The sequence below is a fragment of the Oryctolagus cuniculus genome, chromosome 11 (assembly GCF_964237555.1).
Source record: "Oryctolagus cuniculus chromosome 11, mOryCun1.1, whole genome shotgun sequence".
In the NCBI taxonomy this organism is placed as follows: Eukaryota; Metazoa; Chordata; class Mammalia; order Lagomorpha; family Leporidae; genus Oryctolagus; species Oryctolagus cuniculus.
The window spans coordinates 47795989-47823271 of NC_091442.1; the positions used below are offsets into that span (position 1 = coordinate 47795989).

The 27283-nt window shown below is 50.1% G+C and overlaps 1 protein-coding gene and 1 long non-coding RNA gene across 2 annotated transcripts in view; one reads left to right on the forward strand and one right to left on the reverse strand.

Moving 5' to 3' along the window:
• Window positions 1-24147, forward strand: part of LOC127490979 (uncharacterized) — a 34087-nt gene extending 9940 nt beyond the window's left edge. The window contains exon 4 of the long non-coding RNA XR_007919390.2: window positions 59-24147. This is a non-coding gene — a long non-coding RNA (uncharacterized lncRNA). The remainder of the gene's footprint in view (window positions 1-58) is intronic.
• CST3 (cystatin C) lies at window positions 23862-27283 on the reverse strand (the record flags this gene model as incomplete). Its single annotated transcript, NM_001082706.1, is given in 3 exon segments — window positions 23862-24146; window positions 24988-25101; window positions 27014-27283. Coding segments are annotated over 3 exon segments (447 nt in total). The 3' UTR covers window positions 23862-24062.

Below are 27283 nucleotides of genomic sequence, written 5' to 3' on the forward strand. Positions count from 1 at the left end.
AGGTGTAGAGTAAGAGGAGGAACTGGTACCTTACAAAAGAAGCTTGTTTAACTTGCAGTCCTGGAAGTTCAAGAGCCTGAGTCCAGCATCTGCCGAGCTCCAGGTCACGGCCTCCTGGTGGTAGGAGTGCAGGTGCCTGCAGAAGATGGATCGCACTGAGAGGGCATCAGATGCAGACCTGGGAACCAGGTAGAGGGGAGACCTGGGAGGATTGGGAAGAAACTGTTCCATTGTTGGGTCTTTTCATAGACGTGGAGTTTCTGGATCTTTTTTAAGAGGAAAAAATACTAAAAATGAATTTATTAATTTAAGTGTCACTTTAATTATTATTGAGAATTATGAATTTTTCATTTTAAAAAAGCAACTTGATTGGGATAAGGAATGTTCAACTTGATACTGTAATCTCTCTATTCTGTTGAGGAACAGTACAGTATACATTACAAAGAAGAGATGCTATCCAAAAAATACATCTTAGAAGGTGTCTTGAATATGAGGTAGAATTAGGATGGACATCTTGGGACACGATGGTCCTTCTCTAGTGCTTGTTTATATGCCTGTGGAACTGTGGACTTGCTGTGTTTTACTTGTTGAATATTATGGTTAGTGGTGACTTAAGCCTGTGCATTAAAATTATGTCTTTACGAAAACTGATGAAAGAGAAGGGAGGGAGTGAGGGTGAGGGTCGTGGGGGACAAGGTTGGGAGGGGGAAATGTGGCCGTCTTCTTGGAACTGTATGAAATACATGAACTCTGTCCTCTTTATATTAATAACATTTAAAAATACTTTTATTGCTTTCAGAAATAAGAGCCATATTATATTCAAAGGATTATAATTAAATTTCCATAGAAATAATACCTTAAAACTTATGTTTTTCTTTTGAAATTTCTAATTTTTAATTATTAAAAATTTGTAAGCATTTTGCCACATTTACTTCAAATGTAGATATTATTTACATACACATGTGTATCATTTCTTTCTTGCAAGCAGATACTAATATCACACAGTGAGGGATTCCTGATAATGATCATGAAGTAGGAAAGACGAGCATATTGTCATTTACATGGTATGATCCAGTGAGGCAATATCAAATGATATGACATCCACACATGTTTTATAACCTCTGTATATATTAACTTCCACAAAGAAAACATATTTGTTTTTCTGATTCTGGCTTATTTCACTTATCACAATGATCTTGAATTCCATCCATTTTGTTGCAAATGTCAAGGTTTCAGTTTTTATGGCTAAGTAGTATTTCATCATGTATCTGTACCACATTTTCTTTATCTAGGATGTCTAGGTTGATTCCTTATTTTTGCCATTGTGAATTGAGCTGCTGTCAACGTGGGAGTGCAAGTAGCTCTTTCATATGCTGATTTCATTTCCTTTGGATACATTCCCAGAATTGGGATAGCTGGATCAAATGGAGATTTATTTTTACCTAAGGTATCTCCATATTGTTTTCCATAACAGTTGTACCAGTTTGCACCCAACTTTCTGACACCCTTGCGAGCATTGGTTAGTTTTTGATTTTTGGATAATAACCATTCTAACTGGAGTGAGGTGATACCTCATTGTGGGTTTTATTTGCATTTTTCTGATAGCTAGTGATCCTGAATATTTTTTCATTTGTCTTTGACCATTTGTATTTCATCCTTTGAAAAATGCCTGTTCATATCCTTTGCCCATTTCCTAATGGATTGTTTTGTTGTTGAGTTTTTTGAGCATCTCCTATACTCTGGATGTTAGCCCTTTATCAGGTGCATAGTTTGCAAATATTTTCTCCCATTCTGTCAGTTGCCTCTTCCTTTTGTTAATTATTTCTTCTGCTGTGTTAAAGTGTCTTAGCTTGCTGCAGTCACACTTGTCTATTTTTTCTTTCATTGCCAGTGTTTCTGGGGTCTCATCATTACTGTATCACCATGTAAACAAACCGTGGAGAGCAGTCAAGCAGTGGTTAGGGTAAACTCAAACTTGAGTTCACGTCTCATTTTTCCTCTGAGTTGTGTTACATGGGGCCCATTTTTGTTTTATATGCACTACTATTTTTGCAATAGAAAATCAGCTTTATTTGGTACCTCCTTCAGGGAGTTGTTATGAAATGAATGATTCAAAGCCAAGCCACAAAGTGCCATCCTTTCTCCCTGGCTGTCTACTCTGTCCCACGAAACCTGGCAAATGGTGACCAAGCCATGGAGCTGCGGTTGGGATATGATTGGACCTCTTACTCATACAGGATTTTAAGCCCCAAAGCTGTAAGTTGGTGATACTAAGAGGGCAGCAATTTAACCTAATTACAGTGTGCAAGAGATGGGGTCTGGTGGGAATTTCTTAGGTCCTGGAAGTGTGGAGGTGAACGCCATGTAAGGCATTGACAGAAAGTCCTGCAGAGCCAGGCACCCCCGAGATGACACTTGTGCTCGGGACCCTCAGTGATTATTGGATCAGTGCTTGGTTGTAAAAGTCCTCACCATCAGGCAGGTGGCGGATGGTGTCTGAGCTGTGGGAGCAGAGCATGCAGGGGAGAGCTTTCCAAGCTGTCAGTCGGTTTCTTGTGACTGTAACAGAATCACTGAGGTGGCTTCCTCATAAAGAGACAAAGCTTGTTCAGCTCCCAGGGTTGGAGGTTCAGAATTCCAACAGCCTGACACAGACTAAGGCTCTGGCAAGGGGCCCATGGCCGATGGCAGCACGTCCACAGAGGTGGGATTGCATGGTGGGCCAGGAAGCAGAGCGAAAGAGGGGCTGGGTCTTGACACAGGCTTCCAAGGGCACAGCCCCAGGGACCGAACTTCCTACCAGGCCCCAGCCCCCAGGCACCGTCATTAGGTTAAATTGCTACCCTTTTAGTATCGCTGACTTAGTTCTCAGGAGTTTAGAGGCCTATATGACTTTAGGGGCCAAATCATGCAAATCATAGCACCATGGCTTGGTCACCACTTGCCAAGGCTCCTTAGGGACAGTGTAGACACAGCCATGGAAACAAGATGGCACACTGCTGCTTGGCTTTGGATTTAGACTTTTGGTCCAGTTCAGACTGGGATCAGTGCTCAAGAAAACTCACTCTCTGAGGCCAGCACTGTGGCATAGCAGGTTAAACCACCATCTATGATGCTGGCATCCCAAATAGGCACCGGTTTGTGTCTAGGCTTCTCTACTTCCAATCCAGCTCCCTGCTAATGCTCCTGGGAAAACAGCAGAAGATGGCCATGGGAGAACCAGAGAAAGTTCCTGGCTCCTGGCTCTGACCTGGCCCAGTCCTCCTGTCCATTGCAGTCATTTGGGGAGTGAACCAGCAGATGGAAGATCTCTCTCTCACTCTCACTCTCTCTCTCTCTATGTGTTTGTGTGTGTGTATAAAACTCTACCTTTCGAATAAATCAGTAAATCTTAAAAGAAAAGAAAAGCTCACTCTGGCTAATTAAATAAGATGGTTCTCTGAGAGCCAGAATCATTTTCCTAGTCTCCAATGACACTCAAGGTGTTGGGGATCCTGAGTTCAAAGTCTTGGGGTCCTTGCCTTGCAGCTGTGACACCCAGCAAACCCCAGCCTTCCCATGCCCCCTCCTCTTCTTCTGTGACCTGGTTTGTCCTGGTTTAAATGAGAGGTTTTATGCAGCAATGTTGTTTGACCTCACGCAGAACAGCAATAAAATAGCTCCCATCCTCCTCCCCTGTGAAGTCAGAGGAGATCTGGATCCTTCTTTCTGCCTGTGGGGAGCAAGTTTCACTTCATAATAAAGTAAGGTGTGAGTACAGATGGCATCACTGGCTGAGACCCGCCGAACCCTCCATTCCCACCACCGCGCCCGCTGTCACAATGTCGCTTTGTCACCGTCAGCCCTTTCCGCGGAGGGCGTGCGGGGTTGTCCGGCCCAGGACCACTGGATACACATGGGGCAGTGTTCTCAGGACTTGCATTTTGGCAGTTTTGGGCGATGTTTACCGGTCCTCCTTTCAAACTGTTCCCTTTGGCCTTGGCCAGCTTGGCAAACGTGTCCCTTTTGCCTCCCCCGAGTCTTCCAGGCACGGACAAGGGCTGCTTTCTCCTTGAAAGGATTTCATTCGGAGTCCTTCTTGGCTTCCCCACAGCAGTTTCCGTGGGCTCTGCCAAATCTCCACTTCCTCGGTTTGCGTTATTTAGAGATTGACTTCCAGTGTCCAGCCTTGGCCCTGATTCTGGAAATAAGCAGTAAGCCCCTGGCAGTGCTGGGACTCCATTTTGGGGGCACAAAACATGGGTTTGCTCTGGTTTCCATCTTCTCTGCTCCTCCAGGCACATCAGCTGTTCTTGCCCGAGTTCATCTCCTTCTTGAGTTTCACTAGCATCCGTGTGAATTCAGGCTGAGGAATTGGAGTGTGTTTCTCTATTGTTCTTATATGGTGGTTCAAGTTAAAAGAGAAGCAATGACGGTGTAAAATATAAATCGCAAACATGTAAACATCAAATCCACGTTCCTCCTCTTATTTGTAGTTTTGCCCTCCCTGGTTTCCATTACCTGCAGTCAAATCACAGTCTGAAAATAGTAATATTTGTCTTGTTGCTTTTGAGACAGTGATCACATTCACACACTTTTATTCCAGTACCTTGTTATGCCTGTCCTGTTGCATAATTATTATTGTTCATCTGTTACTGAGCCCAATTTATACCTTAAACTTGGCCCTAGGTGTGTATGCATAGGAAAAAGTCATATTATGTAGACAGCTCAGTGCTATCTGCAGTCTCAGGCGTCCACTGGGCTCTTGGAACTTGTTCCCATGGAGTGGGTGGGACAACTGTACCTTCACAGTGGCACAGTGGGTCGGGCCTGTGATGGAGGCCAGTCCTGGGGAGACAGTCACCTTCTCCTGGGGACCAAGGCTTGAAGCAGATGGAAACTGCTCATCTTCACTTTCTATCCTGTGCCTGCAACAAACATCAAAGTCTAGTTCTCAGTACTGCTGCATCTTCCTAAATGTCAAGAAAAGCTGTCTGGCCCAACAGGCTGATGTAGGCTGGGAGCCAGGGGCAGGACGATTGGGTGGCAGGAGGAAGGCCTTCCTCCTGATGGGGTGCTCCCCCAGGGTGCCCAGGCAAGGGAAGTGGGCCGGTCACATGAAGAACAGCTCCCGAACAGCCCTGGAGGGGGCCAGGCACTTGTCTCTGGATTCTTTGGATTAAACATTCTGAGAGGCCGTGGGGGATGCTGCACCTGCTACCTTGTGTTGCAGGAGTTGAGGGCCGAGGGCTTCACAGCTGAAACCTTAAGGAGGTAGAAGTTGCCCCCTGGGGCTCCCCAGTCTGCAGCCCATGTCTGTGCTCTCTGCTGTGTCTCACGACTGCTTTCTACAGAGCTCGCACATTTCCCGGGCTCGTGACACTGCAGGACACTTTGGAAAAACCAGACTCACAGTAATGTTTTCTCACCGTGGTGCACGCACACACACACGCATGCATGCACACACTTGTACACATTGCATGCACACACAAACATATGCATGCACACGCATTCACACATGCACACATATACACACATGCATGCATGTATGCACACACACACTTGCACACACACATAACAAAAGGGCTCTTTCATGAGCGTTCAAGCACCAGATTCAACCCTGGAACAGGTGGCCTGTGACCTGCTTTGCTGCATCCCCAGAGGGCTCTGAGAGTCCCTCAATGTCCCCTTGGGTTCTGGAAGGACTGCCAGGGACTGTTGGCTCCATATCTCTGCATGCCACAGGGAGACCCTCGAGCCTCAGGACTGAAGGTCAAACCCTCCAGCTCCAAATCCCAAGTACTGTTGGTGGCCTTTGCTCATCTCTCCTTGCCATTGTCTGCAATTCTCAAATCTGGCTTCCCATCCAAGCCACTTTGGTGGTTTAAAAATAAGAGTTCTGAGGCCTTACCCAGTAAACTCAAAACCTCTGGCAGTGGGGCCTGGGAACCTAGATTCTTAACCAAAATGAGGAAAAATTTCCATGTTCAGTCAGATTTCTTTTGCCTTCAGAGGTGTTTTTTATTTGTTTTTTTTTTTTTTTTTTTTTTTTTTTTTTTTTTTTTTTTACATCTGTCCCATCCTTTTTTAGTAGTTCCAGACATGAACTGTTGGGTATAAGCAATTTCCTCTAGGCAAGGTCCTTACCCATCACCAAGATTGGGAGAGGCAGGGTCTCCTAATGGAAAGCAGCAGGTTTGGATTGTGGACTTCCCCCACACAGCGGGCTCCACCTGCTTCCCTGGGCCAGAATACTACAGGATCCCATTGAGGGCTGGAACCACACGGTACCTGTCCAGAGACAGCGCTCTCAGTTCTCAAAAGCATCCAGAACTTGGGAGCTCCCTGTGACAGGCGTGTGTATGTGTGGGTGGTGGTAGTAGTGGTAGTAGTAGTAATAGCGGTAGGTGACTAAACTGTGCTATAAGTTGCGAGTAGTCCCAGGGAGACCGCGGACCCTCCCGCCACGGGGCTGCTGCCCTGTGCTGGGGATGCATTCATGGAATCAGTCACAAGCCTGGGAGAGACCAATACCCTGGAGACCTTAGGCTCAGTGTTTTCCAAATACCAGCCTGTAGGTGGTGCCCTGCCCACTGCATCAGAATCACCCTGGGGATGTGTGTCTTCTGGTTTTAACCAAGCAGTGTTAATTTTTGCAATGGAATCTCTAAAGCACCAGATGGATTTCTCTAGGTGCAACGAGAAGTGCCAGAACTGCACAGATTCTGTACTCTATGTAGGTACAAATTCTACCTTCTAGCATCCCAGCAATGGGCATCAACGTGCAGAGCGCTAACTCTGTATAGGAAACCACCAGCACGATTTTGAACAAACACTTGCGGTAGGGATGTTGCTAAAGTGACCCTCGTAGGACCTGCAGAGTGGCCATGACAGATCCAAAGCTCCATCGTGTTACCTGGAGCAGCTGCTGATTGCAGAGTTCTAAGCGCAGCGCTATCCCGCCAAGTGAGAGAGGCAATCACAAGCAGGGACAAATTAAGAGGGCCAGAGTCTTGCTGTGGTAGGGAGTCTTGTTCCAGTGGTCTTGAGAAAAGCCGCCCAGAGACGGAAGTCCTACCCATCCCGTCCAGCTTTGTAGTGGGATCATCTGGCTGCGCAGTGCTCTGCGTGGCCCACACATCAGCCACCAGACCTGTCCTTTGAGTGTGCAGGACTCCAGAAACTGAGCAGCCTTTATCTTCAGCTGGAGCATTGTAGCCAGATATTAGAGAATGCAGCCCAAGGCTACAGGAAGATCCTAACAACTCAAAAGCAATGAACAGGGCTACAGTCTAAGCACAGGTGTGCTGGGGCAGGGGTTGTGGCATCGTGGGTTAACTCAACATTTGCAGTGCCAGCATCTCACATGAGCACTGTTGCAAGTCCTGGCTGCTCCACTTCTGATCCAGTTCCCTGCTAATGCACCTGGGAAAGCAGTGGAAAATGGCCCAAGTGCTTTGGCCCTTGCACCCACGTGGGAGACCCAGAAAGAGCTCCTGGCTCCTGGCTTTGGTGTGGCCCAGTCCCAACTGTTAAGAACCAGTGGATGGAAGATATTCTCTCTCTCTGTCTCCTTCTTTCTCTCTGTCTCTCTCTCTCCCTCTTTTTCTCTTTCTCTGAAACTCTGCCTTTCAAATGAATAAGCCTTAAAATAGAACAAATGTGCTCAGTTTTCTTCTGAAATGTAATTTTTCTCTCTATAATCATGCCCATTTTTACCAAAGGTAATCACTTAAGACTGATTTGTTTGTGAGAACATTCTAGTGCCCTGGTGATTTGCTTAAGTGTAACCAGCATAGCCACATAGGCCTTGCAAAGTTTGTCTTGATGGAAGAGTCAATGAGGAATCTCAGATTGGACTTTACAGAAAACCTCCAGGCTAGGAACCAAACCAAGGAAGCCAAGAATTCCATGCCGAATTCCAGTCAAAGCTGTTTATTTCCAACTGTGTCTTGCTAAGAAAAGAATAGATTTTACTGAACTTACACAAACAACCATATTGCCAGAAATATGAAGGCACAAATTCTGGAGGGATTGGATAGGAAGAAAAAGTTAGTGCTTGCCTCAGTTTTTGTTTACAGAAACTGTTTTACCAAATCACTGTAAATTACAGACAGCTGAAAAGAAAAACAATACAATAGTTTCCTTAAGTCCGGAAACCAAACCTAAAATGAGTCAGCCATGTTTCAACTAAAACTATAAAAACCTATGATTTTCTCTACCAATTCATTCAATATCACATAATTAACTTTTTAAAAAAGAGTTATTTTATTTTACTTATTTGTAAGATAGAGTGACAGAGAAAGAGAGAAAGAAAGAGACAGAGAGAGATGGAGAGAGAGAGAAAGAGACAGAGAGAGGCAGAGGGAGAGAGAGATCTTACACATGCTGGTTCACTCCCCAAATGATCACAGGGCTAGGGCTGGGCCAGGCAGAAGCCAGTAGGAGTCTGGAATTCCATCCAGGTCTCCGACCCAGGTGGCAGAGTCTCCATCTTCTGCTGCCCTCCCAGGCTCATTAGGAGGAAATGGATCAGAAATAGAGCAGCCAGGACTGTAACCGTGCTCACATGGGGTGCTGGTGCCACAGGTGGTGGCCTACCTGCTGTTGTGCAACCCTGGCTCCATAGAGTTAATTATTGTTCTGCCTGATCATGGCTGGTATCAGCTTCTTCATGACAGCTTTGGAAAGATTTTACCCAGTCCAAACTGGGCAAAAACATACTTGATAGAGTTCTTTTTCATTGCTTCTGTGAACCTCTTAGAAAACACCATACATCAGGGCCAGCCTCGTGGCACAGCAGGTAAAGCCGCCGATGTGACACCGGCATCCCATATGGGCGCCGATTTGTGTCTGGCTGCTCTACTTCTGATCCAGCTTCCTGTTAACGTGCCTGGAAACCAATGGAAGATGGTCCAAGTGCTTTGGCCCCTGCACCCACATGGGAGGCCCAGATGAAGCTCCTGGCCCCTAGCTTTGGTCTGGTCCAGCCCTGGCTGATGCAGCCATTTGGGGAGTGAATAACAGGCTTATGGCTACAGCCTAGTTCAGCCTCAGCTGTTGTGGACATCTGGGGAGAGAGCCAATGGGATGGAAGGTTTTCTCGGTCTGTCTTTCTGTTCTGTCTCTGTTTCTCTGTGTTTCAGATAAGAAATAATAAAAGCAAATGAATACAATTTTTAAAAAAGGAAATTATTCAGAGAATCTTTTTTTAGGCCTGTCAACAAAAAGATAGAGAAGAGCACATCAATGGTTAAAGAAAATTCTGGCTTTCTAACACAGGAGATAAAACTCCAGCTTTGTAGCAGGGCACTGCCAGCATCAATACTCAGCGTGCACAAAGCACACGCTCACGTTAGAACAACCAAACTGTAACACAAACCCACTCTGTTTCCCTCAGCAAAAACTCACATTCCACAACCTCTTTCATAAAACATGGCATTTTTTCCTTGCATAGAGTAGTTACCCTTCTTCAGTCTAGTTTTAGCTAGCATTCTTAGCTAGAACTAAAAGAAAATACATGTGTAGTTATTTCCACTGTATTTGAAAGAGAGAGAGAGAGAGAGAGAGAGAGATTTTCTATCTTGAAGAAGCATTCTGTAGACTAACATGCTTTCCTAATTTCTCAAAATATGTTTGCTCAAAGTACAATTTTTCCTGTTTATTAACAGACCCAAGTAAGTTTGGCTTTTTTATGCTACACACAAAAACAACCCCAAGAAGCCAAAGCACCTAAGTCTGAAACTCAGTTTCATAATTGATGTTTGAGTATTTTTAACTTACTTAGAAATGAACCAGGCATCTAAAGAATATCTTTTACTTAATTTAATATCACATTGTGTAGGCCTAAATCTATTCTTAATTCTAGTTCTTGCTCCCACGAAGTTAAGAATTAAAAGCAGAGACATCCATAATGCACAAGTGAGAGCAAGATTTCTCTAAAGGAGAGACAGTGAATATACACACACCCGTGGGTATGGCCACCCACACGGAGAGACACGCACCACGCATGGGCCAGAGAGCTGCCTATGAGGAGAGGGAGGGAAAGGAGGCCAAGGAAGGAACCAAAAGCAAGTTCCAGAAGCCAAAAGGTATTCAGTGACATGACAGTATCAGTCCCCTTGATGAGCTGCCAATGTTTCCCTAACTGAATATACAAACGTGGTGGAGTTGAGCATGCATGAGGCTTTTGGAAGGTTCCATGGCAACCACATTGCCATCATGGCGTCCCCTCCTTCCTGGTCCCCGATGAGACATAGGTGTATCATGGGAAGGTGGACATTCTGGATTGTAAGGGGTGGAGTCACAATGCAGGGCTGGCAGAAGCTGTAAGAAAATCTTCCAGCTGAACTCTTCCTACCTCATCTTCCTGTCCAGTTCACCCTTATCAGCCATTTTTTTCCAGAGTTTCAAAATAGCCAGCTGACATGCCAGAAAGTTTCATTTTGGAGACCCAGAGTTGAAAGGCAGGGCAGAGCTGTTAAGATGCCTTTGTAAGAACACAGCTGGGAGATGAGCAGAGAGTAGCATTTATTGAAAGGCAAAGGGACAGTAAGTGCTCAGGTGCCAATGGGGACAAACTCAAGAGAGAGGCCCCAGGCCCCAGGCTGGTGGCATTTTTTTAAATAGGATAAGGGGTGGTGGGGCTACAGTACACATGATGATCTCCCATAAGGCACCTGGTGTCTGAGGCAAAGTGAGGCTTGGCTGCATGATGAGAAGTGGGTGTGCTGAGTCTTCAGCCATGTTGGATCGGCATGGAAAGTAATGGGATTGGGGTGGTGCATACAGCGTGGGTCTTGGGTGGTCTTGGCTGCTTGTTCCTCACTGCCTGCCTGCCTCATCCACACCTACAAACCCTGAATCTAAGTCCTAGCCCCAATTGCTCTGTGATGAGCTGTCTGGTGGCCAGGGAGCCACTGCAGGTGCCAGGGGTCAAAGGTCTTTTGATAAGCCCTGAAGTGTGTTGGTGGTTCTTTTTTTTCCTTTCACCAGAGACACCTTGCATAATGGGTGGCCAACACCCTCTTGGGTGGCAAAGCTGCTTTAGGTAATCCTAATGTGGATGAGCAAGCTGTGGCATACAAGAGGGAATTAACCCGCCTCTAACCCCAATGCTGGCCCAGCTGCAGTCTCTAGCCCTGAAATCAGGACAGTTTGAACTCTTCATGATGCTGTTGAGATCCCTCTTTTGAACTAAATACTAAGCTTTCTATGTGTATTGTACTCTGCTTTTGATCAGCAACGGTTATTTATTTTATTAATGAGATAATAACCCCAAGATACTATACCTCCTGCAGAAGTGGCTGTTTCAGAAATTCTCTCTCTTTCTCTCCCCTTCTCTATTTCTATCTCTGTATCTTTCTCTATCTCTCTCTCTATCGCCTCAGCACAAGAGACAAAATTTAAACGTGGGAAATATTTTGTTCACATGCCCGATGGAAGTTGAAATTCTTAAGTATATTATGTCTTGAATTGGGTTTGTAACTGTTAGGAAACTGGCGTAGTTGTAGCCAGGTGGCCAAATGGCCCAGCTACCTGAGCCAGGCTCCACCCCCATCCTAATGGGATTAGCTGCTCTTGCTTCCCTGCCCGCCCTCAGGCAAAGTTTTAAAAGGGCCTGTTCCTGAACACGTGCTCTCTTGGTTCCTCTCTCCTGCACTCTCTTGGTTCTTATCTCTAACCTCCTCCTCTGGTCTCTTGCCCCCCCCCCCCCCTTATCTCTCTTCTTTCTCTTCTCTCCTTGCTAGCTCCTCTCCTCTCTGTTTCTTTCTTATATTCTCTTTCTCTCTTTCTCCTTCACCGCCCCTTCACTCCGGTCTGTTGGGTGTTCCCCAATAAACCCTTTCCCTTACTCCGGTGTCCGGTGTGTTTTGTGGCGGCTAACATTAATATATAACAGTAACCACACTTCCTGATTCTTAGTGGCTGCTTCCTCTGGGCTGTGTTCCGCCCTCTAATCTGGGATCTGTGATGCTGGCTCTGGGATTTTCAGGCACCTCCCCTCTCCCCACCGCTGCACTCCTGTGGCTTCCTGGGGGCTGCAGGAGGGGGGAGGGGACATTCTGAGGGACAGTCCCCTGGGGAAGACTGCGTTTGTCCCAGGGAAACGAATCTAGGGCAGATGGGAGCAGAAAGCTAGCTCTGGAGGCCAGGGCGCCTTCCTGGGTGGTCAGAAATCCCTTAAAACGGCTGGCGCCGCGGCTCACTAGGCTAATCCTCCGCCTTGCGGCGCCGGCACACCGGGTTCTAGTCCCGGTCAGTCGGGGCGCCGGATTCTGTCCCAGTTGCCCCTCTTCCAGGCCAGCTCTCTGCTGTGGCCAGGGAGTGCAGTGGAGGATGGCCCAGGTGCTTGGGCCCTGCACCCCATGGGAGACCAGGAAAAGCACCTGGCTCCTGGCTCCTGCCATCGGATCAGCGTGGTGCTGCATCCACACTGGGGGCAGTTCTGTTTGTTTTATCGGCAGTGAAGTAGAACTTGTGGGAAAGAGAAAACAGAGAGGCTTCTCTGTTTTTGTTAATCTGCTCATTCTCCGTTCTTTGACAACAGAATTCCTGAGCTGTGAGTTGGCCACTGAGCCCAGTGCCCCGCCCCTTGGGAGCTGGGTGTGGCCAAGTGGGTGAGAGAATGAGCAGTGAGCAGAGGGCACCGACCTTGCAGTGGGTGCTGAGTGCCCAGTGCCATGGGGAGAATTTCCTTGCTGTGCAGGGACATCACTGCAAAGCCCCAGGCCAGAAGGCAAAGTTTCCGTGTTGTGGCCTGAAGCAGAAAAAAATTCTGCCTTCCCCTGCAATCCTCAGTTTTTGGTCTGTAGGCGGTCCAGCCACACTTTGGAGGTCATCTCCTTCTGTGAAGGTCACCTGACTGTGTGGACAACCGCATCTAAACACCACCCTCCTTGGAACACCTAGAATGCTCTGCGCTGGACCAGACCAGCACAGCTGGTTTGCTTCTCTCTATTCCTGTGTCAAAAAACCAAAGTGAAGCTTTGCTTCCCAGAATGCTCTCCCCATCCCTGCTTATGCCCAGGGAAATCCGATCCTCAGGAAGAGCCATTTCCAGGCCATTGAAACTGGGGCCTCCCTTCCCCCTCCCCAGGAGGCTCGGAGGAACTCTGTTCTTCCCCCACCTTTCTGTCCTGGAGCTGGCCATAAAGAAATTCTGTGACCTACCTTATCTGATGGAGGGCCCATTCCGGACTGACGGGGTCCTCTCCCATGGCTGGGGGGAAGGAATGCTTCAGAGTGTGGGGAGCAACTCAGACTAGACTAAGTTACTGGAATTAAGACTTATTCTATGCATCTGCTCTCCCACAATATGGCGCTGGGAGAGGAGAAAACAGCTTCTACACAGCTGCCTCCAGTTCAACCAATAAACTGTAGGACCTGCTCCTGATTGGAGGAGAGCAGCGTACTCGGCGTGTGGGTAGCAGAGTTGGGATTGGTGGAAGAGGACTATAAAGGAGGAGAGAGACGGCATGCACCAGGAACATCTATCTGAAGGAACACCTGTGCAGCCCCCGAGAGAGCCGGCCGGCGGTGTGCCGCTCCCCCGCGGAAGTGGGGAAAGTGGCAGGGGGAACCGCCCTTCCACGGAGGTGGAAGGGTCGGTAGCCAACCCGGGAAGAACCAGCAGCAAACCCGGGGAGGGCCGAGCAGACAAAAGAACAGCGTAGGGTCCTGTGTCCTTCCTCCGCGAAGACGGGGAGCGACATAATGGTGCCGTGACTCGGATATGAAGCCTAGGCAGGGTTCAGTGTCGTTCCTCCATGAAGAGGGGGAGCGACATCAGAGAGGCCAGGAGGTGTCTGGACAGACAGGCCCTCCTGGGCTCCCCCACGTAGTCTGCTAGCATTAGGTCCCACCTTTCTTCCCCATCCAATTTTGACATGGTTGCCCATGCCCCAAGCCATGAACATATAAGGAAGTCCCCAGAGGATGGGGTTTGGAGGCTTCTGGACAGCTGGACACATGGTGGTTCCTGCAGGGTGGCCGCTCACCCCGTCCCCTGGTCTCCTGTGTCCTGTGTGTACCAGCATGCCTTGCTTTATTGCATGTGGTGATCCTCACAGGTCGTAGGCTGTGGCAGCCCTGCCCAGGGCATGTCTCATGCCATTTTTTTCCAACAGCAGGGGCTCACTTCCTGTCTCTGTCATGTTTTGGTAAGTTTTGTAGTACTTCACACAGTTTTGTTATTATTCTATCTACTGTGGTGATCCTTCTTTTTTAAAAGTGACCCAAACGCGGGTATTTTATTTTATTTATTTATTTATTTATTTATTTATTTTTTATTTTTTGACAGGCAGAGTGGACAGTGAGAGAGAGAGACAGAGAGAGAAAGGTCTTCCTTTGCCGTTGGATCACCCTCCAATGGCCGCCGCTGCAGCCGGCGCACCGCGCTGATCCGATGGCAGGAGCCAGGATCCAGGTGCTTTTCCTGGTCTCCCATGGGGTGCAGGGCCCAAGCACCTGGGCCATCCTCCACTGCACTCCCTGGCCATAGCAGAGAGCTGGCCTGGAAGAGGGGCAACCGGGACAGAATCCGGCGCCCCAACCGGGACTAGAACCCGGTGTGCCGGCGCCGCAAGGTGGAGGATTAGCCTATTGAGCCACGGCGCCGGCCTTTATTTATTTTTAAAAATTAATACAAGCGGGGGCAGTGTTGTGCATAGTGGGTAAAGCTGCCGCCTGCAGTGCTGGCATCCCGTATGGGTGCCGGTTCAAGTCCCAGCTGCTCTACTTCTGATCCAGCTCTCTGCTGTGGCCTGGGAAAGTAGTGGAAGATGGCCCAAGTGCTTGGGCCCCTGCACCACATGGGAGACCTGGAAGAAGCTCCTGGTTCCTGGCTTTGGATCGGTGCAGCTCCGGCTGTTGTGGCCAATTGGTGAGTGAACCAGCAGATGGAAAACCTCTCTCTGTGTGTAACTCTTGCCTTTCAAGTAAAAAAACTAAATCTTCAAAAACAAACAAAAAAAACCCACTGTTCCTCAAGAGTATAGACAGGGGCTCTAAACAATAATCAGATCTCAAAGTGAAAACATCTATGAGCGAAGTTGACATCTTGACATGTGGAGATCCATGAACTCTGATGGCACCATTGAAGACTGGGGGGCACTGCCACAGACCACCCCCATACAGGGGACAGACTTAATCGACAAAGTCTGACAGCGCCAGTGAACAGGCATTCCCCTGCCTCTCCCCTCCCAGGCCTTCCTAGTGCCGGAGACACATGGTATTGGAATGGAGTCAGTCCATGAGCCCACCAGAGACACATGGTATTGGAATGGAGTCAGTCCATCAGCCTGCAATGGCTCCTGTGTATTCAGGTGAAAGGGAGCACTGCACGGCTGTCATTTGAAATCAGAAGTTGGAAGTGATGAAGCCTCGTGAGGAAGGCGAACCGGAGGCGAAGAGAGAGGTGCAACCCCAGTGAACACGTTGACGATAAGGAAGCCAGATAGATCTTTTGCTCATCTGGAGAAAGCTTGGGTGTTCTGGGTAGAAGATCTAAGTGGTCACGGCATTCCCTTCAGCCAGAGGAGTCCAGAGCGAGGTCGTCACTGTCTTTGGGTCTATGAGGGAGACTGTGAGGGCCTGGAACTTGTCCAGGTTGGTTTGGGAGGGCTTAAGGAAAGAAGCCGACCCCCCCCCCCCCGCCCCGCGTGAACTGGCAAGAGAAGCAGCAGGTGCCATTGTAAAAGATCTCAGAAAGATGGGTGCTGAGCAACAGGTGTCAGTGTGGCTGAGACTGCCTTGCAGGGGACGAAGATGCCGTGTGCGACTTTCGGAGCTGGAGAGAAGAAGTCAGCACCTGGCTTTAAAGCTACAGGGAACCGGCTGAATCTCTCGTTCGGCGTTAATGCATTTGGTGACTGTGGCCTGAAGTGGATGCTCATTTATCATTCCAAAAATCCCAGGGCCCTTAGAGAGTTCTACCAAATCTGCTCTGATTGTGCTCTGTAGAGGGAACAAAAAAGATTTAGAGGGCAGCACATCTGTTTACAACATGACTTACTAAAATTTCAAAACATTTTTTTATCTTGTCAGAGAGAGAGAGAGATTTTTTAAATCTTGCTTTACTTGGGAAAGAGAGAGAGAGAGAGAGAGCTCTCTTACATCTGCTGGCCAACTTCCCAAATGCCTGCAACAGCCAGGGCTGAACCAGGCAAAGCCAGAAACCAGAAACTCAATCCAGTTCTCCCATCGTTGGTGGCAGGCACCCAATTATTGCTCCATTATCGTGTGGTTCCCAGGGTGCACATTAGGAGACAGCTGGAGCTGGGAGCAGAGTCTGGACTTGAACCCCAGTGCTCTGTCTGATATGGGATGTCTTGAGTGGCGTCTTAGCTGCTGTGCCACATGCCCACCCCTTATTGAATCTTTTAGCCCACTGTTGAGATCTACTACTGAGAAGAAAAATTTCCTTCCAAAATCTTACTGCTCAAGCACAGTGCAGTTCTGCTGGGGCTGAACAAGATGAATGTTGTGCCACGCCTGCTCACACAACATCCACTCTGCGGCTCTAGTACGAAAAAAATGATTTTGACCATCAAGTCCTTGGTGAGAGATAGAAGGAGAAACAGAGAGTGCTCTGATCTGGTTTATTCCCCAAATACCTCCAACAGCCAGGGCTGGGATAGGCTGAACCCAGGAGCCCAGAACTCAATCCAAGTCACCTGTTGCCTCCAATGGATACATATTAGCAGGCAGATAGAGTAGAAAACAGAGGCAAGACTCATGCAGTGCTGGCATCCCAGATGGGTGCTGGTTTGAGTACAGGCTGCTCTACTTCCAATACAGCTTTTTGCTATGGCCTGGGATAGCAGTGGAGGATGGCCCAAGTGCTTGGGCCCCTGTACCTGCATGGGAGACCTGAAAGAAGCTCCTGGCTCCTGGCTTCATATCGGCACAGCTCTGGCCATTGTGGCTATCTGGAGAGTGAACCAGCAGATGGAAGGTCTCTCTAACTCTCTCTCCTACCCCCTCCTCTCTCCCCTTTCTCCCTCCCTCCCTCTCCTCTCTCTCACTCTGCCTCTCTGTAGCTCTGCCTTTCACATAAATAAATAAATAAATAAATCTTTAAAAAAAAAAGACTCATGCAGGCAGTCTGATTTGGGATGTGAGCACCTTAAGCGGCATCTTAACATCTGCATCAAATGTCTGTCCTGGCTTTAAAGTCAATTTATTTAAAAAATACTTCTGATAAGGCTACAACTGCTGTAGACAGTGACTCCTCTGATGGATCTGGGCAAAGTAAACTGAAAATCTGGAAATTCACCATCAGTGATGTCATTAAGGACATTTGTGATTCATGGGTGGAGGTCAAAATATCAGGTTACGAGAGTTTGGAAAAATTAATTCCAACTCTCATGGGTGACTCAGAGGAGCTTAAATCTTTAGTGAAGGAAGTCAGGGCTGGAGCTGTGGCATAGTGGGTAAAGCTGCTGCCAGCAATGCTGGCATCCCATATGGGCTCCAGTTCATATCCCAGCTCCTCCAGTTCTGATCCAGCTCCCAGCTAATGACCTAGGAAAGCATAAGAAGATGGCCCAAGTGCTTGGTCCCCTGCTACCCATGTGAGAGACCAGATGGAGCTCCCGGCTTTGGCCTGGCTCAGCACTGGCAATTGTAGATACCTGGGGAGTGAACCAGCACATGGAAGATTCTCTCTCTGTGTGTGTGTGTGTGTGTGTGTGTGTGTCTCCTTCACTCTCTGTAACTGACTTTCTAATAAATAAATAAATCTTAAAACCCAGAAGGCTTTAGTGCAGGAAGTGACCACAGACGTGGTAGAGACATCTAGAGAACTGGAATCCTTGCTGCAGTCTCAGGATCAAACCTGAAGTGGTGAGGGCAGAGCTGCTGCTTATAGACGTGCAGAGAAAGCAGCTCCGTACGATGCAATCCACTCTTGGTGGAGGCTGTGGACATGGCTGAAATGGCCACGAGGACTTAGAAAATGACATCAACTTCACAGCTAAGCCGGTGGCAGGGTTAAACCAGGCTTCCCCTTTTGAAAGAAGTTCCGTTGTGAGCAAAACGCTGTCCGCCATCGTGTACGGTAAGAGAAGTCGTCATGAAAGGAAGACTCCACCAGATACGTCAGATTCCATTGTCTTAAGACATTTCACAGCCACCCCAACTGCAGCAGTCACCATCTTGATCTGCTAGCAGTCAGGTGAGACCACTCCTGTCCCCAGCCACCAACCAACCAACCAAGGGATGAAGACTTGCTAAAGCCTAGGTGATCGTGAGCGTGTTTTAGTAATAAAACAATTCCTATGTGTCTGTTGCTTTTCCGACATGATGTGACTGCACAGTTGACCTCATTAGAGTACCAACATGCACTGGGAAACCCAGAGTCACGTGTCTTGCTGTATTGTAGCTGTGCACACAATGTCTCAGATATGCCCACCACATCCTTTATCATGAGCTGGTAAACCTAAGTGTTTCCCTGAGTTCTGGGAGCTGCTTGAGCAGAGGGCACCTCGGCTTACAGCAAGCTCAGGGCAAGTAACCTGAAGCTGATGAGTCCAGCCTGAAGGCCCCTGGAGCTGTGAGAGGCGATGCTATCACCAGGTGGAGAGTGTCAGAGTTGAATTCAGTTAGGGGATGCATAGTTGGTGTCTGCCCAAGGAGGCCTTGCTAGGTTGTTAGGGGGAGGAGGGGACAAAATTCCCTGCATCTGGTGTTAGAAGTGGTCATGGGGAAACGAGTTGGAGTAGGCATTTATTTTCAGAATATGTAAGTCTCTTCCTATATGTAAATACAGTCTTGTTCTGTGTGTTGTATAAGCATATTACGCATATGTGGTTCTGTGCTCTCTCTCTCTCTCTCCCTCTCCGTCTCCCTCTGCTCTTGCCCTCTGTAATTCTTCCTTTCAAACAAATAATATTGAAAAATAACACAGTAATTACAAATAAAATAGCTTCACCCTTCCCAATCATGGGACTCTGGCTCCGAGAACTGAAGGCTGAGTTGTGTCTTAGGCTTCAGTGAGGGAGGGGTGCAGGGTGTCAGAAACCCAACCCACTTGGCCCGAAGCACAGCGGTAATTGGTCCACAAAACTAAAGCCCAGCAGAAGGGCCGCCTCGGTTTGGTTGCAGGGGCAGAAATAGCCAGTCCCTGGCCATATCTTGGTTCCCTTCTGATGCCCCCACAATTTGGCTTCATTCTCAAGGGAATGGTTATGGAGGTGAATCCCGGACACGATGCACAGAGTGGAAAATTCCATACCATGCAACTGGGTTACATACACATTAGTAAAAATATTACATCACATTACATTCAGGTTCTGTGCAGGAGGTGTACAAGTATGGAACATGAATGAATTTCATGTTTACACTTGGATCTCATTCCCAAATAATCTCATTATAGATGTGTAAATATTCCAGATTGCCCCCAAAAATCTGAACTCTGGAAACACTTCTGGTCACCAGAACTTTGGATAAGAGATATTCCACCTGCAGTCCAACAAATGCCACCATAAGCCTCGTGAGCCCCGGGGGGTGGATGGAGCCAGGGTTGGGGGGAGTAGTGGGGGGGAGGGTCACGTGCCTTCCTTATGTTAATCTTAAGACTCAAGGGCAGAACTCAGCAAGGTCACAGGCTCCAAGCTGTGGTCCAAAGGGAGGAGCCAGCTTCCCTAAAGAGAACTAACTGGACCCTTTGTCACTGCAAGTCCTTCATGAGGTGGGTGGGGCCTGTTTACCTAGCGCCGGGGGTTTCTGATCACCTTGACTGGTGGGGGAACAGGACCAAGAGCTGAACTGTGCCTGCTGCTCTGCAGAGGGAGCCTGGGCGGATCCAGCCTGGGCAGGTGAGAAATACCGCAGGACCCAGCAGTCCTGCAGACTAATCAGGGGCAGGGTGAAGAGTCAGAAACACCCAGGATTGAGTTTGCAGATGGTGGGTGGAGTTCTGCTTCCCAGAAACCAGTGGGGCCCCACTCAAGGTCAGTGATCTGGCCGGCACCTTGGCCCAAGGACTTTGGCATTTGCTTCTGCTTTGGCAGGCAGCGGTGATAGCTCAAGTAATTGGATTCCTGTCAACCCAGTGGGAGATGTAGATTGGGTTCCTGGCACCCAGCTCTGGCCTCTGTCCGCCCCTGGCTGTTGTGGGCATGTGGAGAGTGACCAACTGGATGGGAGCTCTCTGTGTGTCTGTGTCTCAAAAAGGAAGTTTATTTTGCTGCAAAAAAAAAAAAAAAAAAAAAAAATTAAATCCATGCATCCTTTTTTCCATGAACTGTTTGACTCAGGTGTGCTTGGATTTCAAAGGTGTTTTGCACCAAAATAAACGTTTTTTTCTTTTCTTCTTCTTTTTTTTTTTTTTTTGACAGGCAGAGTGGACAGTGAGAGAGAGACAGAGAGAAAGGTCTTCCTTTGCCGTTGATTCACCCCCCCAAATGGCCGCTATGGCCAGCACGCTGCGCTGATCCGAAGCCAGGAGCCAGGTGCTTCCTCCTGGTCTCCCATGCAGGTGCAGGGCCCAAGACTTGGGCCATCGTCCACTGCCTTCCTGGGCCACAGCAGAGAGCTGGACTGGAAGAGGAACAACTGGGACAGAATCCAGCGCCCCGACCAGGACTAGAACCCGGGGTGCCGGCGCCGCAGGCAGAGGATTTGGCACTCTCACCAAAATCAACTTTTAACACTTTACTGTTCTGTGAACTTTTTGAAGTCCTCTCATGAATCTTACCTAGTCTTAAGGAAGCCAGACTCCAGAGTTGACATGACGTGACCCCGTGAGTGCATCTCACTCAGCCACATAAGCCTCAGGGCACTTGTTCTGAAGGGACCTCTTGGTCCCCTGATGCCAAGGGCAAGACACAGGTAGAATTAGAAACAATCGTTCTTTTAGCTCCCGTTTGGTTCTCAGCTTCGCAGGGTCATGGATGTTTGACAGCACAGCAGGAAGCAACGGGGAGGTGGGGGTGGTTGCACTTGGGGCTCTCGGGGCCTGACCCTGGAGCTTGACCTTGTGGGTATGGACCAAGTGGGGGCTTTCCTCTCTGCCTCTTTCAGTGAGGCTTCCAGTCTGGTCCAAGGCCACTCCTGCCAACAATAATCTAAATCCCTTTCTACATCTGGTAGTAGTCACGGGCCACTAAAGCCCAGAGCTCAAATTGTCTATAAAGAGGGGGCTGGTGCTGTGACGTATAGGCTAAGCCTCTGCCTATGGTGCCGGCCTCCCATACGGGCACCAGTTTAAGGTTCTAGTCCTAGCTGCCTCACTTCTGATCCAGCTCTCTGCTATGGCCTGGGAAAGCAGTAGAAGATGGCCCAAGTGCTTGGGTCCCTGCACCCATGTGGGAGAGCCCCAAGAAGCTCCTGGCTCTTGGCTTTAGATCGGCCCAGCTCTGGCCATTGTGGCCATTTGGGGAGTGAACCAGTGGATGGAAGACCTCGCTCTGATTCTCTCCTTCTCTCTGTAACTCTGCCTCTCAACTAAATAAATCATTTTTTAAAGTCTATAAAGAAACATACACCAAAGCAGACACAAGGAATACAAGCAAAATCTGTAGTCTTCTTATCAACAACTGTTAGAGAAGTGACAAGGAAATATTCCTGAAAAAATACAAAATATCCAGGGACAGAGTTCACAGGAAACACAAAAGACAGATCAAAGGTGTTTTTCACTCTACCGAAGGATGTCATAAAAGCATAGACACATTGCATGATACGTGGTGTTCTGAAAAGCTCAAAAATTATATAGTCATTTTTTTTGCCCCAAATTGAAATATAAATGTTATATAGTCCTGGCAAAAACACTAAAAATCCACCTTGGGCACCAGAAGAGCCCTTTCCTTTGGAAGAATACATTTTTAAAGAATTATAGCCATTTATTTCTGAGAGTGAGGGCAAGTTCTCTCATCTGCTGGTTTACTCCCCAATCGCCTGCAACAGCGGAGTGGCTGAAGCCACGAGCCAGGATCTCAATGCAGGTCCTCCCTCATGAGTGGCAGGAACCCAACTACCTGAGCCCTCCCTGCTGTCTCCCAGGGTGTGCATTAGCAGGAAGCTGGAGCCAGAGCGGAGCCAGGCATCAAATCCAGGCACTCTGATGTGCGATGTGGTTGTCCTAATCTTAATGGCTAGGCCAAAGAGGCACCCCCAACTATATTTAGAAAACCAAATTTAGAGGGAGAAAAGAAGAGAGAGTGGCCATTCTACCATAACATTCAAAAAAATTAAAGTTGGCCAAAAAACAGGAGACAAGAAAGAGAATGAGCTCAATTTAAGGAACTGACCGATGAAGCTATAGTGATTTTGCTGTAGGGCTAAGAAGCAGGTTTTGGAAGTCTCACAGAAAAACAGCCCTGGCTCATGATTTGCTGATGAGTGACAAGTTTCCCTAATACACCTGTTCTTTCTTGCTCACAACTCTGTGGGCCAGGAATTCAGGAAGGGCATGGCTGGGTGGTTCTCGCCTGGGCAAAGAGATGACAGCAGGTGCCATGGTCCCTTGCGAAGTCAGATGGACTGGACATCTGAGAGAGCCCACTCACCCAGTTGGGAGGTGATGCTAGCTTTGAGGGGTCATCCCTGGTGGCCTCGTGGGCATGGGGTCTTGGCCGGCGCCCCTTACAGAGAGCCTGGCTTCCTCCAGGAGCTCACCAGAAGCTCTGGGGGCCTCCCCCGACCTCACTTCCTAGGCAGCTGCTGGTAGATGCAACCACAAGGCCACCCCAGACACTCTACCTTTCAGAGCCAAGATATAAGGTATCATAACTAGATCAACGAAAAAAAAAAAAAAAACCTCTAAATCTTACTGTTAACCCAGGGCCAGAAAGATACCCAATCTATGTATAAGGAGAAACCTTAGAGAGGATACACTTCTATTTAACACTCAAATCAACAAGCCCCAGAGTTAGGCCTCAGAGGTGCGAGACTGGACTTCCTCCCCAAGGGACATTTGGGTCAGCTGTTGACCTCCAGGTTTCAGCAGTTCGGGCTCATGGGCGTCCCCAGGGATGCCGGCATCACAGGCGGCGGCTTCGCCTGCTACGCCACAGTGCCCACCCCATGTGCACCCCCCTTTAGTCCCATTTTCCCACAGGCTTTTTGGAGCCCCCTCCTGTACTCTCAGGCTTGGTTTCCAGGTAGGTCCCTAGGTCTTCAGTGGCGGGTAAACGGAAGTCATAACTTACTTGGTCTCTGGGCAACCTAATCACCTCTGTGAACATGGATGGTATTCACTGCCTGGCCAAGCTCCACTGAGGGCCAGCCCCAGGCCATGGGCACCACCTATGCCCCTCCTGTCTTTTTCCCCAAGGGCAGCCTATGCCCCTGCTGTCTGAATGCTTGGGTTCCTGCTTCCTCCCTGCTTTTCCCTCCCCTGAGTCTCAGATACCCACCCCCAAAGTGGCAGCTTCTGCCATGCCTGCTCTCAGCCCTGCTCTGATCTCCACCAGGAGCTCTTGGAACAGGACGCGGCTCCCAAACCTCACGCAGATGTTCAAACCCCAAAGTCTTAGAGGTGGTGGTTAACAGGCTAATGTTCATGGTTGGTGGCTTCAGGGTGGAGACTCCATCTAACTGCATCTGGGAGGTGGGCTTGTTGGGCGGTCTCTAGGACCCTGGGCAGTTGCCCAGTTTGGAAGGTGGTTCTCATTTGGGCATGGCTGTATGACCCAGGCAAGCTTGCAGGCTCACCAAGTGATCACCCTCCGCCCACCTTCCACACACACCAGATGCCACCTGCCTGACCTTGACTATGAACCGTCAAAACCACCCACGGAGATGAGCCGTCTCCTTTCCAAAGCAGCCCCCCTTGATGTCTCTGTTGAAGTGACAAAAAGCCAACTAACATGGCTGCATACCCCTCCACCCCCCAGCACAGCAGGCAATTCCACGAAAAAGAGCTGATGCTATTTTTTATTGGATACAATCGAGGCAGCCCACGCATGCTGCACAGCAGTAGATCTGACAAGCTAGGGAGACAACAAGGGAGGAGCCATTGAGCTGTTCAGAACCTGCCTCGCAAAGTCTTCCAGCAGGGCCCTGGGGGGACTCCCACCTAAGCCAGGGTGTGCGGAGCCAGGGGCAGCGGGCAAGGCCGTAGAGCTGGCACTGACCCCCTAGGCATTCTGGCAGTCGGATTTCAGCAGGGAGATTTTATTCAGCCAGGGCACGCTGTAGATCTCGAAGGAGCAGAGCATCTTCTGTGAAAGGAACAGAGAGGGGCAGTCGGTGCGGGTGACAGTTAACCAGCACGTGCCCTGGCATGTGACGTCTGAGCGTGTGCGATGAACAGGGGTGACTCTTGTCCCCACCCGCCCCCACCCCACTGGCCGAGAACACAGCCCCACCTGTTGCTCCATATCTCCCACCGGTCCTCACGTGCCCTTGCCCCGTGAGCTGCAGCGTCTGCAAGGCTGCAAGAGCCCCAGGAGTGTAGGGCAGGGGACAGGCGCCCCCTCTCTCCCTCTACCTCTTACACCTGGGTGGGCTGCAGGAGGGGTGTAGAAGGAAGACCCCAGAGGGCGGAAGCCAGTGACTAGGGGATAGTGGCTCTCTCCACAGCAGCAACCTCGCGAGAGCTGGCCCTATCCATGGAGAAGCTGGTGGTGGAGTGAGTGGGGGCAGTCTTGGAAGGCTCTAGACACTCCTAAGCCTCTAATTCCATCTGATCTGTTCAGCAGGGCTGTGGGCAATGGGGCAGGCGGCCAAGGCTGGGACTAAACAGAGCCCCTCCCCTCTCCCCGTTTCCAGGCAGCTCCTCCTGCAGCTGCTGATCCTTGTCCAGCAGGTGCAACCTCCAAAAGCAAGCCGTGCTGCCCTCCCCATAAACCCCCATGCCCAGGCTAGACCCCCTTATCTTAGCAATTCAGGTTAATCATGGGTACATACAGCCCTACTGCTCTCCACATGCACACATACACAAAACTCACACCGGTGTGTGTCTACGTATGAATCCCGGACCCCTGGCTACCTCTCCCCACACATGCACAGGCTTGCACACGCACACACACACCCTCCCCTCTGCCTCCATCAGGCACATACCCTCTGCAGGTCCGGCTGGTCGTGGAAAGGACAGTTGGCCAAGTTGGTCTGCGTCTTAGTGCACGTGGTCCGGCCTATCAGCACATCCAAGTAGTATTTCACGCCACTTACGATCTGGGAGGGTGCAAGGAGCAAGAGTCAGCACGCCCTTCACTTTCACACATGCAATCACTCTGCTGTTGTTGCTGGGCTGCCAGAACTGCCACCCACAAGGCCACAGGAGCTGCCTCCCCCTCCCAGGCCACACCCAGGCCCTGGCAACTCCTTTGAGTCCAGGCAGCTCCCAATAGGGTGTCTCCTGCAGCTGGGCGGAGCGATTAAGAGGAAACGTAAGAGGGAAGCCAGGGACTATAAATATGTCTTAGCCAGCTCCAGGAACATGAGGCACAGCTCCGGGGAGCCAGCCAGGGGCAGGCAAACAGTTCCATGTACTGGGAGCACAGGGCAAGGGCCTGCTGTAAAGCAGGGCTCTGCAGGGACAGGGTTCCTGAAGTCCCACTAACTGTGGGCAGGGCAGGAGGCAGCGGGCGCTGTGTTTTAGGCAGGCAGGTGGTTACAGAGTGGCTTTGGGATGCACAGGATGAGGGATCTGGGAGTGGGGGAGCCAGGGCCTCAGACCTTGCCCTGGGATCCCTCGGACGACGGTTTTCCCATCTGTAAAATGGACCCACGACCCAAGGTGGCCTACAGCACCTCACTCCAAGCCGGTGTCCCCCTGGAGGAGACGTGGGACTGCAGGGACCCGCTACAAGCCTCAGGGCCCCAACATTAGCTGACTCCTCTGAGACATGGCCCAGGCCCGTGACTCAGCCGAACTCCCAAGGGAAGGCAGATGTGAGCTGTGACCTGAGCGTGTGCCCCGCTCAGCTGGTGCCAAGTGGCCCGGCTCTCTGGCCTCAGGTCCAGTTCCAGGCTTCAGCCCTGGCTGATGCTCCTGCCTGCTGCCCCTACCCCGTTGCTGGCCAGAGGCCTGACCTCACACCTGCTGCAGCAGCACAGCCCAGGTAGTGCCAGGGGCCAGTGTGGTGACACCAGTCCCCAGGGCTTCTCCCAGGGGAAGGAAAGCCCCGCTGAGTGGCCTGTGCCGAGGAGGACTCCCGGGGCAGGATCACCTCACCACTGGTGTGTACCCTGGAGGAAACATCAGCTTAACCCGGACAGGTCATGGCATGTGCAGCTTAGCAGAGGGTGGGGTCTGAGAGGCGTGCTACTGTGTGATCCTCAGAGATGACACAACACGATAGGGAGGCTGCCAAATACGCACTGGCCCATCACGGACCAACAAGTCCCAGTCCCTCTCACGGATGCCGCTCTCATGTTGACAGCCTGAGGATCTGCTCCAGATCAGAGTTAGGACCTGGACCGTACAGCACTGAGCCTGGGGAAGCTGGGCAGTGGAGGTGGGGGGAGGGGAAGAATGGCGACAGCAGCCGGGTCTGTGCATTATTACAATTCAGCGCATGCAAGCTGACGGCTGATTTTCAAAAGCGCGCGTTAGGGAGGTAAGAGAAAGCGCTTGCTTTCCGGAAACGCACAGCACACGGAGGCATAAACAAGCTTGCATGTTAGGGAGAGGAAGGGGTGCGCTGAGAAGTTGGAGGGATGCTGGAGAAGGGTTCTTGGAGAACGCTCTGTAGCATCTTTGCCACCCTCTGTTCCGTGAACTGGAAACTATGTCAGGTTCAGAAGGCAAAAAGAAGTGTTCAGAAGCTCGGCGGGCTACGGGCTCCGTCCGTTTGTTCTACTCCACTCACGGCCCTTTAATGAACAGCTCCCACTGTGCTCCCGGTGCCCAAGAGGCTGGGGTCCGGGGCTGCGCGGGACAGGGACCCACAGACAGACGCACCCAGACCCTGACCCCTGCGGCGCCTCCAGCAGGCCGGCGCTGGGACCCATGACTAAGGCGCCAAACACGGTCAGCTGGTCCGGTGGGATTCCAGGCCGCCCGCCCGCCCGGGGACTCACCGGCCAGGGCGCGGCCGGATCCCCGGGCCCCCAACCCAGCCCGGCCCGCCCCGGCACACACCTGCCTGCGAGCGCGCACCACCTGCAGCGCGCGGCTGTGGTACCTGTCGTTGCTGCCCTTGTTGTACTCGCTCTCCGCGAAGCCCAGGGCGCGCTGCACGTCCTTCTCTTGGGCGTCGACGTCCTCCAGGCCGCCCAGCAGGCGCGGCGACTGCCTCGTCCTGGCGCCGGCCGCGGGGCTCACGGCCAGGGCGAGGGCCACAACCAGGGCGGCCAGCAGCAGCAACGGAACACCCAGGGACCTCGCCATAGTGCGTGCACAAAGACTGAG